We start from the raw sequence: 11,441 nt of genomic DNA on the forward strand, positions 1-11,441 counted from the left end.
GCAAACATCTTCAACTCAAGTGAATCCAATATCGGAGAGCATCAATCGACTGTTCGAGATCTCATCCGTCACCATTCATCCCAATCACCGAGAGGAAAGCTTCACGTGAACCATCACCGTTAACCATGGTCGAGCTTCGATCGTCCTCCAACGAGATCTCCACCAACCCTAACCAGACCAAAAGCGTAAAACTAAAATGAAGGAGAAAACCAAACCCTAAAACGGAATTAGGGAACCAAAAGTCGGCGAGGCAAGGCAAAGAACGCCTTCACCCCCCGGGATCTAGACCGACGACGGCAGAGCTGACGAAGCCTCCACCTCTCGGGGACAGGAACCGGCGTCGACGGAGCTGGAGGAACCTCCGTCTCCCGGAGACAAAACCAAGTAGCCGAACGATGAGCTTTACCGCGCCTTCCTCAACACGACCGCGCCTTTACGCCAGAGACAGATCCGCCATGTGCGGCCTTGTTCCAGAGCTCAAGCAAGACGGAGGAGAGAGGGAACGAGAACGAAGCGAAAATCAACAGCTTTAAAGGTGGCTTGAGGGGCTCCGGTGGCGGCACGCACGCTCACGCGCCGGCCGATCACCAGACCCGGTTATAGATCTACTTTGAGAGAGAGGTCCTTCTCTCACAGTCTCCTTTTCGATGAAGAAGTCCAGTAAATAGGTGGGTTTAACTTGCGTTTTATTTTGAAATTTTCAACAAAATAATATGTGAATAAATCCAAAAATGGAACACGATATGTTCACAAGTATCAGGAGCAAAGATAACTTGTGACAGGTAAGCCATATGTGTAACTATCTGCGTAAGAAACGGATCAAAACCTTCTTACATGAATATGATGAACTGGAGGTGTCCAGAGTTTCTGTGATCGTGTTTTCTGAAATCTATGGAAGATTCGAAATGGTGTTTAGCCAGCTTCAATTGCAAAGATGTTTGGAGAATTGTGACAACTGACCTTTTCCATGGTGACCCTCTTCGAAGATTAAAATAAATCTCAAGTAAATCATGTACCACTGGTGAAGTAGTATAAAAGATACTATATGAAGATAATAAATGTCATCTAGGGGATGTATTCAACTGAGAATTTCAGGTGATTTGTATTAAAATGACAAATCCACTGTTATTGAAACATGAATTTTAAAAACTCATTTAAAATCCACTGTTATTGAATTTGACATTTCTTAAAGTACTCTGAAATCCACTGTTATTGAAAATATTTTAAATTGTGGAGTTTTAAAGTTTTCAGGTGATTTTATGATGTTTGGATATGATTTCTTAGTTAAAAAAATTAAAACTCAAATTTCATAGTTTTAGGTGATATTCTAGAGTAGTTTAACCCCATTAAAAATCAAATCACATCAAATGTTAAATTGAATTAATCATCAATCAGAAGCCCACGGTATTTAAAAAATTGATTGATCATACGAGAGCAAAGTAATAACACATTCCCGCGAAAAAAGATAAAAATAGATCACACACTAACAAAATGAATAGAAGAAAAAAACCAAGTTGCAAAATTACACCAAGAAGTATCACAAGACATACACATATAACCCCCATATACAAAATGAACAATAACGAATAACAACCCCAAATACAGAAGGGAGAAAACCAATGAACCAGGAGCACAAATGGCTCGTTACGTGTTTGAGTCTATAGGGGCACCAGTTCTAGCCTGTGAGATTCTGTTTGCGTAGATGGTCACCAACCGAACCTGTGTGCTGTTTAGACTTTCCAAATGAGGCAAGAACGCTTTCCCAAGCATTATATATATGTCCACCAGACAGAACACCACTGTCTGCAACAACACACAAATCCCATTAGAGCTCAGATATACGTCTTATTAACATTTTGTATCCCCGTTTCCAGACATAACACTACTGTCCGATTTGTTTTACCTTTCGGACATCTGCGCTTTGGTTCCCAAATGCTTCAAACACCGCAGGCAAAAAGGAAGACAACTGACTCATTAACTCCTCTTGCGAGAGCCTACCCACAAGCTGTGTACACAAGAAAGCAATGTGCCCTTTCAGTGACATCTGATGACTGTATATATGCATGCACCTTTTGTATCTACAAACTCCGAAAATTGAAGAAATTATTTACCTTAGTTAAACAATTGATGGAAGCGACGAGAGTTTTCTCATCTTCTGTTACCAATAGTGGCACAATAACCTGAAACAAAGACATAACTTAGATTAAGTCAACTAGTGATCAAATGAAGTACAAATCCAAATGAGGCTACTATGAGAAGATGATAGCTTTAACTACATACACTTAAGCATCTGAAAGGATCGTATTGGGACAAAACTGTGGTCAAGCATTGCTCAGCTTCACCGGAAACCTGAAAGGATATATTATCATATACGAGGAGATCAGGACTCATTAAAAAAATACGAATGCACAAGAATAAGGTCTCTTACTTTTGGAATAGAGTCCTTCGAGACATGAAGCAGCTTCTCAATCACTATCTCTACAGAATCTTCCATGGCATCTTTCTGAAATTATCAAGTGAGATATATATACAAGTAACGAAAGATGCTCGCAATTTCACAGAACTGGAAATATAACACCATTAACGTGTTAGAGACGCTTGATTAAAGAGTCTGAGTAAGTAACAAACCTGGCTCTTTAGCATTTCAGAAATCAGCAAAAGAGCAACTTCTCTGACTGAAAAATCTTCGTCCTCGACCACTTCAAGAACAACCGTCAGTATTTGATTGAAATACTGAGAATAAACAAAAGAATGGAGAATATCCATTAGAATTGATAAGCAAAATGCATATTTTAGTTACTTCTGAGTCAGACCAGCAAGACGGAACAAGAATCACATGGCAAAAACAACAAATAGGAAAATACAGCTGCTACAACATGTCAACAAATTTCATGGTTTGGTTTGTTAAGTTTCTAGTCCTAAGTTCAAACCAATATAAAACAACTAAGTTTACCAACACGCATTTTTCTTGTCTTAACTAATCTTGTTTAGATTCATAATATCATGGAGTGAATTAAGACATATCCAGTAACTAACTACTACTCTTTTCAATAGAACTGTAATCTATAAGTTGGCCATGTCGAGACCAATCCCTCCAACTACTGGAATTAGGGTTTATTAGGTATACCTTGGTCCAAACTGATTCCTCGTTAGCTACAGAGGCTTCAATTAATTGCTGCAGTCCAGATATCTTGCTTGAAGAAAGGCTTCCATCACTCCCATTGATCTGTATAAGGATAACCATCAGGACATGCTTTACAGTGAGAGATAAAGATAACGACTTTTAGTCGATGTGGCAATTGTTACTTACCATATGTAGAATCTGAGGAATACTAGGTCCAGATTCCGGTGTTGGGTTAACCTTAATAGATGAGAGCATGTAGTGACTCAAATCTAAGTCGCCGGAGACCTCATCTCCATGTCTTTCTTCCAAGGAATCAGCGTTTGTCATATTCAGACCATTTTTCTCCAAATGTTGTGGAGATAAGCCATCCAAATTTTCAACGTTGTATGAGCTTCCATTAGGGCTAGTTCTTGATATCAAATTCTCACCAGCTGGAGTAAACGTATAATCAGAATCCTTTTGGTTCAACAGATCACTGGCAGAACTTATCCCACTTCTGAAGTTGTAATATAGTTTTTCCTGAGTTCCACTGGAAACACTTTGACCAACAACACAACCAGTGACCGTTGTCGTCTCCTGGGAAGAACTCCACTTCCTACCACTATCACTGTCAACAGAACCCCCAGAATACCTGCCAAGGAATATATTCTTCTTGGAAGCACCGGGATATCCTTCTTCAGATGATGTCCCAATGGCATCAGATGGGTCATAAGACTTTATTCTTTGTTTCTCCTTCTTACTCTGCATATAATTTAATAGCTCCACCTCGATGCGGGGAGTATATTGTTTTAGGGCTCTTCTCAAGGAGTTTTGCTCCTCAACCGACAAACTAAGAATGTAATTTAGAAGTCCTGTAGAATCATAGTGGTTGTAGACAGATATGATACAAGTAATGGAAGCTTCTTTTAACTTGGTGTTTTTGTCGCGGGTTAATGGTGTCAACTTTGCCAGCCACAACTTTAGGATGCCACTGTTACCCGAAATTTCAGGATTGCCAGCGTACCTGTTGAAGGAGTTGATGGCAAATTCAATCACAGCTAACTTAGCCTTTGGAGATCTCTGCTCATCCAGTGAACGAAGCAACGCAGGTAAAAGGGAATCTACACTGTAGGTTTTGCTGACAATTTCCAAGGTTGACGAGCAAGGTTGTCTAACTACCTCTTTTGGATCGATTAGCCTTGAAAAAACATGGGGTAAGACTCTCTCCATGTAGCTCTCAAAAGGCTTTCGGCAAGATGGTATAAGATCCGCGAGTGTCGACAGTGCTGCTTGTGCAACCTTGTGGTGAGGATCATCCAAGTGCCGGAGAAATAGTTTCATTACTTTCTCAAAATTTTGGATTATTTCTTGAGCACCTTTTGGGCCTTGTTGCAGCAAAGTTTGGAGAAAATTAAAAGCTGCAACTCTGGCAGACCAATCAGAACTTGAATTCAGTCCATCGTTAAGGGCCTCGTTAAGAGACGCTGGACCATCAACATGATTTGACATGTCACCAACTTGCAGCTGGCTATCATCGAAACTCCTCCTGCCTGCCGACATTCTTCCCCCAGCATTCTTTCTCAAAAGTGGCCTCTGGAAATTGGGAACATGGCTAGCGTTCAAATCTCTATAAGAGTAATCAATCTGCTGTCTGTCTAAATGACCCACCATAAACCGCCTCGCCTCCCCGGAATCGTTGTTGTCCTCAAAACAACTTCTTTCATTTCTCTCTGAGACCCGTTTAGCTGTCAAGGATGAAAAGCTCGGATGAGACTCGGACAACAGATTGCCACGGTGTGATTGTCTTCCTGAGTCCTTCGCCGCTTGTATTTGGGTGATGATATCTGACAAACCAAGGCCACCACTGCGATTACTGCCTCTGTTAATACTAGGCATTGATTCAGCAGTTGTGCTATTTTTGAGAGTATTGGATGCTGCACTAGAGGCATGGAATGGAGGATCACGGGACGATGGAGGGTCAACTCCTGCACAGGGGATAGAAAGACAATTTAGCTGCGCACGAATGTTTTAGCTCATGTCACAGAATGTTTCAAAAACAAGATATACTCTCGCAAGGAAAGAAGCTCAATACCTAGATCCAAACTACTCGAACGAAGGGCTGCAGGATCTTGTCTATCGGATACATGCAGTCCTCGGAGCATACTTTCAATTGCACTGACCTTTTGCTTGCTTGACTGTAACACACTTTCCAGACTACGTTCAGAACCTTTATTGAGATCCTTTGACTGGGGTAGGAGTAGGCCAGAAGAAAGAGATACTCCTGAGGACAAATTTGAACTTCTATCCATAGCGACTATGGCTGATGTTCCATAGCCAGGTAAATTAGATGGAGCAGACGTCTGAGAAAATGAAGGCTGGGAGTGTCTCTCACGGACAGATGGTGAGGCGTGTCTCCTATGAATTCCACCTTCTTCTTCATTTATTAGCTGAGAACATTTGGAATGTGTTATTAAGTCTCATCATGCTAATACGCAGAATATAGAGAGTTGAGAAGCCTTACCCTTTGAATGACAGGGTCAAAGGAGGAAAATAAACGACGAGAACGATCCGGCCAAGTTTTTGCAAACATTCTGTAGCACATTCTAGCAGTTGCCCGTACCTGTTATTCAATATATTAACAGCTTCCAATGATACATGGGAGAATGATAGAAGGGCAGTACAAGAAATGCAATCGTTTGATACTAATAATGCAAACATAGATCCCGTTACAAAGTTTTATAGAACCCTAATGACTGCCATCCCACACAGAGATGAAACAAGGAACCTACCTCACTCATAGCATCTGCAACACAGCATCTAATCAGATCCTCGTATAAATCAACTGACCGCTGAATTTCTGGAGCATCAGGCCAATGTTCGAGTGTTAATAGTGCATATTCACAACACCTGTATAAAAAACTGGGATCAACTTCCATAAAATCGAAGGTCTTATGATTTATACCAAGGCCGAATTATACCTTGCTCGCAGAACTGCATTACGGTCATGCTTTGCTGACTCCGCTATGCGAGGAAGTACACGGGCAGCTTTGCAGTTACGCAGCATCTAGAATAGCAAGAAAGCATCTGTGTAAGCGGAAAACTTAGACGAGCAGGCAATCTTCTAGAAGCCAAAATCAGAAAAGCTAATGATTTACCGTTTTTATGCAGTTATCAGCAGATTCTGCAATTACAAGCACAGTTATCACAACCAGCTTGAAAAGTACCTGATTAACATATAATAATATTAACATGAATGTTTTAAAAAATGTCATAACAGTGATGACAGGGGTTTAAGCTTACTGGTATAAAAATCTCAGCGCATGCTTCAAAATCACCCAGTAGCTCTTTCGATAAGAGACACAAGAGATGGCAAGCCTATGAACACGAGAAACAGTAAATGAAGGAAAGGCAATGATATAAATACAAAACTATATAAAATAAGGCTGCATTCATGATATAAATATGTTACTGTAGCTAAAATGTATACAAATTATACAACAATGGAGAGTGTCGTCACGGGCCAGGGAAAAAATATGAACTCCATAAACTAATGAAATAGCATTTCTCTCGACAACCCAAATCATCAGTTTGTCTCCATTGCTGGGCAAAGAATCACAATGCACTCTAAATCTTAATAATAAAAATATCAAATCGACAGTTTAGTGAACCTGCTTAACAATGGTAGACCGCCGGTCAGATAATTGTGTACTTAAGGGACCAACAAGTTGCTTCAGAAGACCTCGAAAACAAGAGTAGTCAGTCGCACCTTCAACAGAGGAAGATTTCATGAGATGTGACACTAGAAATTTCAGAAAATATCATGGAGAGAAGGAGACGGACAAAAGAAGTTGATTAAGTAAGTACCTCCTGCAACGAGTCCTTCAACCCTCCGCATAGCTGAAATACGCAATGACCAGTCTTTCTCCGGGACAAGTGTTGAAGCAACTTTCTCAAATTCTCGTATCAGCTCCTTCTCTGAGTACACTGTGACTGGCTCGATGGGTTTTTCGGTGATGTCGGCATCTCCTGAAGTACACAGATAAAAAAATCAGCCAAGGTAAGCAACACCAATTATAGACTTTTCTTGGGGGGAAAGATCTTAACCTGCAAATAAAGAGTTCTCCCTAGTGGAAATCTTTGCTCTCGGACTGCTTTTCTTGGGATTGACATTTGATGTCTTAATCTCATTAACATGGTGATGGCTATCTGTAGAACGCTGTTGTGGCTCAATACGTTCCAGTCTAGCATTAATATCCTTTACCTGATTAATAACAGAGAAGGAGTTGTAGCAAACTGAAAAATTCTACTATTCCTCATCAAAATACACTACGCCGGGATGCAGATTGATATGCAATATGCACGCTCTGCACCAAATATGAATCAATCTTAATCTGAGATCTACCATATATGATGGAAGATGGTGGCGCTGGAGCTCCTCGCGAAACTGAGACCCACCTTGCATGTACATCTCCTGAGGGAAAACACAAGTGTCATATTAGAAGCAAACACAAGACACAGCATCTCTATGGGTTCTCAAAAGCAAATAGAGAAAAATTGATGAAATTCTCTGCACAAAGTATATAGGATTCACTACCATCTAATTCAAATTACTGGAATTTGATGTAAATAACCAGTCAGCCTCCATGATTAGAAACTAATACAAAGTCTCTTAAAAGGTTGACACTTTACCTCAATGCACAGAATTGCAGCTTCCCTAACAGCTTGATTCGGATCATTTAACATCTGAAGTATCTGACAAACAAGAAAATACCATTTTTAAGATCACCTTATTAAAACCAATCATTACAAGCATAAAAAAATAAACAAGGTTGCTTCTTTTGTACCGGAGCAAGAATAACACGCTGAAGAGGGAGTTCGGTGGATGCAAAGAGACCAATGGCAGACGTGACAGTACGTGCAAACTCTTCCCTCACTCTCCAACTCTTATGCATCCAACCATACGAACCTGCTCTTTCCACTATAATCGTCGGAGACGAAACCTTTTAATTTAAAGAAAGAAAGAAACTGTTACATCTTCTTAGCAACACTTTGGCAATAACAATAAAATGATAAACTCATTTCACCTCCATGAGAGTTGTCAACAAACGCCTCGCCGCATCCCTAACCGGTTGCTTGCTGTCGCCAAGCCGCTCCACGACGGCAGGCACGAGCGCGTTCAAGTGAAGCTTCAGATGCTCGCCGGCGAGCACGGCGGCGGAAGCAAGAGCCTGGAGCGCGCCCTGGGAGACTCTGAAATTGCTGTCCTTGAGGAGATCCAGGCAAGAATCAACCAGGGACGTCACTTCCGATGGACTCAAGCTCTTTCTAGAAGCTTCGAGGAGTTGGTGCAGCCGCTCCACCGCCGCCATGCGCTCCTTGGTGTCCTTGGCTCGCGCCATTTCCAGAGCTTCCTCCATGACCTACAAGGCTACAACTCCCGATCTGCCTCTCCTCTCCTCCCTTCAGATCTGATCAATCACAAATCAGAACTACACCAAACCGAATCGATCCGAGGAGGGAGAGAGAGTGTAATGTGATGTGTTTAGAGAGAGAGAAGCAACGAAGAGATTTAGCGGAGAAGTGCCGCTTAATTTTTTTTTTACTTAGTAGAAACAAAGAGTAAAGGCGACTGATTAAGACTTTAAACAAAATATTTGAACAAGATAAAACGAAACCACGTGGTTGGCTGCGTATTTGGGTTCTTACCCTTCTTCCGTTTAGTAATTACAGTGACACGCCACTATTAGTTGTAGACCCTGTTCGTTTGACTGTGGCAGCGACTAGCCATGGCGATTAGCTATAATTTTTGTTGTTCGTTTCATAATTGTTATTTTCTAATTGCTGGCGATTAGTCGTTGCAATCAGTCGCTCTATTTTTTGTTTTATTATCGCTAGCGATAGCGATTAATCTCTATATTTATTTTAAAGTTTTTTTTAAAAAAATTAATTTTAATTTTAATTTTAATTTTAATTCTAATTTTAATTTTAATTTTATACAAAATTAAGTTTTAGCTTAATTTTCTATTTTTTAAAATAAAAATAATTTTAATATTATTTTAATTTATTTTTTAATCGTTTATGTTGTTCATTTCTTCATCACCAGCGACTAGGGGTGTCAAAATGAGATAAAGCTCATGATCTGGCCCAACTCAGCTCGTTTTTTCATGAGCACGATCTCTATATTTTAAGCTCATTTAATAAATGAGTTTAATGATCGAGTTTAAATTAGATCACGAGTTATATAAACGATATTTGATGAACATGAGCTGACTCATGAGCTTGTTCATTTTATACTTAAAATAATATATAATATATTTTATATATATTATATTTGGATTTGGATAATTTCTATTTTTATGTAAAAAAATAATAATTTCTATATTTATCATATTTATCTTCTAAAATTAAAAAGTCAAACCAAATCTTCTTAAAAGATAATATATATATTAATCATTTTTATCTTCTAAAATTAAAATGTAAAACATACATAACACACTGAAGATGAATTGGCTCAAGACTCTCACCAAGAATAGAGATTTGGATCATTGGTTTTGCTTTAATTTAATTTATATTAGGTGTTGTTTTTATTTATTTTTGTCATGTGTTGGTTTTTATTTAGTATTTAATATTTATGTTTTGGATTTTTTAATATTTAAATTTTGAACAATATTATAGAAGTTATTCTATCACTATTTTATTTTATTATAATTATTTTTATTTAGATCACGAGTTAGCTCATTTAACTCACGATCTAGATTATCTGAGTTCGAGTTTACATATTGAAGCTCATATAATAATTGAGCTGAGCTGAGCATGCTCATGAAAAAGTCGAGCTCACTATGAGTTGAGCTGAGTTGAGCTGAGTTGAGCGAGCTAGCTCATTTTGACACCCCTACCAGCAACTGGTCACTGAATTTTAAAACACTATTTTATATTACATTTTATATATTGGAAAATAAAAATTATTCTAAACATTTTATATTTAAGAACGGAAAGAGTAAAAAAAACAGAACTCAAACAATCTATAGAACAATTTAAAATAGTTTCAAATATAATTTTTTATTTTCAAAAAGAAATTTTGAAAAAAAAAAACAAAAATGAAAAAAAATTTATAAAAAAGTTCGAATTTGAAAAAGTACAATTTGAAAACGTAAAAAAAAATAATTATTTTTTATTTATTTAAATAATAATTTATTATATATATAAATAACAAGGGTATAAAAGTCTTTTGTCAATTCATGAAGAATGTATTTTTGAAAATGACTATTTAGTAAAGGTAAAGATGAAAAGTAGAACCATGAAAATGGTAAACATAAAATTTTTCCAACAAAATAAATGTTTAAAATGAATTCTATTCTTGTTAATCTGTTAATTTAGAATTATATTTTGTATCTAACCTACATATTATACATGTGTGATATTTAACTTTTTTGTTAATCTATTTATTTAGAATTATATTTTGTATCTAACCTACATATTAGACATGTGTGATATTTAACTTTTGAACCTATTCAAAACAAACATTTCATTAAAGGTAAATATAATTATTTGGACTAAATATTCAACTTATGATTAATATTAACCGATTTGCAATGAATTCGCATACCTTAACCGGATTCAGTACTTATGTGATATATAAATTCTGCCTATTGTTCATACGTATTTGGTATCTTAATGTTACCCTAAACACGTTAACATTGATCTACACTTGCGTCAATTGGAAGCTAACCGGTTCAATCAGCTTCAAACTAGACATTAGCGACCAGGAGATCATTTCAACCAATCAGAAGATATTCTAGGCGTCTAGGAGGAGTTCAACAAGTTCATACCATGCACCAGCAACCATTAAATCAGGAGGATCCTCATTTACTCAAACCTGCCTTATTTGGAGCAAACCGACATTAATGTCCAACAGCTCTTTTCTCTTCAGATCAGGCATGACATCAGCACCTATCAAGCACCCAGGAATATCCCAAGGAAGCTCTCTTATCCCTTTAAACCGTCCAGGTTCAAGAAGAATCAAGTTTCTCACTTGGAGCCAAAATCCCATAAAAGGCTCCAACGGCTAGTTTCCGATTTTGTTACTTTGCTTGATTTGTTTCCTTTTCTATTTGTTTTAGAGCGTTAGGACCTTTGTCTCTGAGCCTTATATAAGCTCCTAGACGTCCATTGTAAAAAACACCCTTAATCACCAAGTTAATAAAAAGTTTATTCAGTTTTTATCAAAGATTGTTCTTTGTATAAAATATCGGTATTTAGGATTCAAAGAGAGATTCTTTGCTGTCTTATTGATTTCGTGAGTCCAGTTTGTTTGTGCAAATCAAACAAGCTCAGTACA

General features: G+C 38.0%; 1 protein-coding gene across 3 annotated transcripts; it reads right to left on the minus strand.

Annotated features, from left to right (window-relative positions):
* Window positions 1-1,410: 1,410 nt before the first annotated feature.
* On the minus strand, window positions 1,411-8,707 carry LOC106318131 (CLIP-associated protein-like). 3 transcript variants are annotated; one of them, XM_013755994.1, is made up of 21 exons: window positions 8,188-8,707; window positions 7,948-8,103; window positions 7,793-7,855; window positions 7,506-7,574; window positions 7,208-7,364; window positions 6,968-7,129; window positions 6,772-6,869; window positions 6,404-6,478; window positions 6,259-6,327; window positions 6,082-6,167; window positions 5,893-6,010; window positions 5,625-5,723; window positions 5,196-5,550; window positions 3,311-5,088; window positions 3,128-3,226; window positions 2,629-2,733; window positions 2,429-2,503; window positions 2,281-2,349; window positions 2,112-2,180; window positions 1,904-2,005; window positions 1,411-1,803 (listed from the first exon to the last, which is right to left on the minus strand). In XM_013755994.1, the coding sequence occupies exons 1-21, from the start codon at window positions 8,518-8,520 to the stop codon at window positions 1,645-1,647; spliced, it is 4,296 nt and encodes a 1,431-aa protein (XP_013611448.1). In that variant the 5' UTR covers window positions 8,521-8,707; the 3' UTR covers window positions 1,411-1,644. The 3 variants fall into 3 exon arrangements, 1 of the variants encoding a protein (XP_013611448.1); XR_001265299.1 differs by having other exon boundaries at window positions 1,664-1,803; window positions 2,277-2,349; XR_001265298.1 differs by having other exon boundaries at window positions 1,664-1,803; window positions 2,274-2,349.
* Between the last annotated feature and the right edge of the window lie 2,734 nt (window positions 8,708-11,441).

Source organism: Brassica oleracea, chromosome C9 (genome assembly GCF_000695525.1).
Source record: "Brassica oleracea var. oleracea cultivar TO1000 chromosome C9, BOL, whole genome shotgun sequence".
Lineage (NCBI taxonomy): Eukaryota > Viridiplantae > Streptophyta > Magnoliopsida > Brassicales > Brassicaceae > Brassica > Brassica oleracea.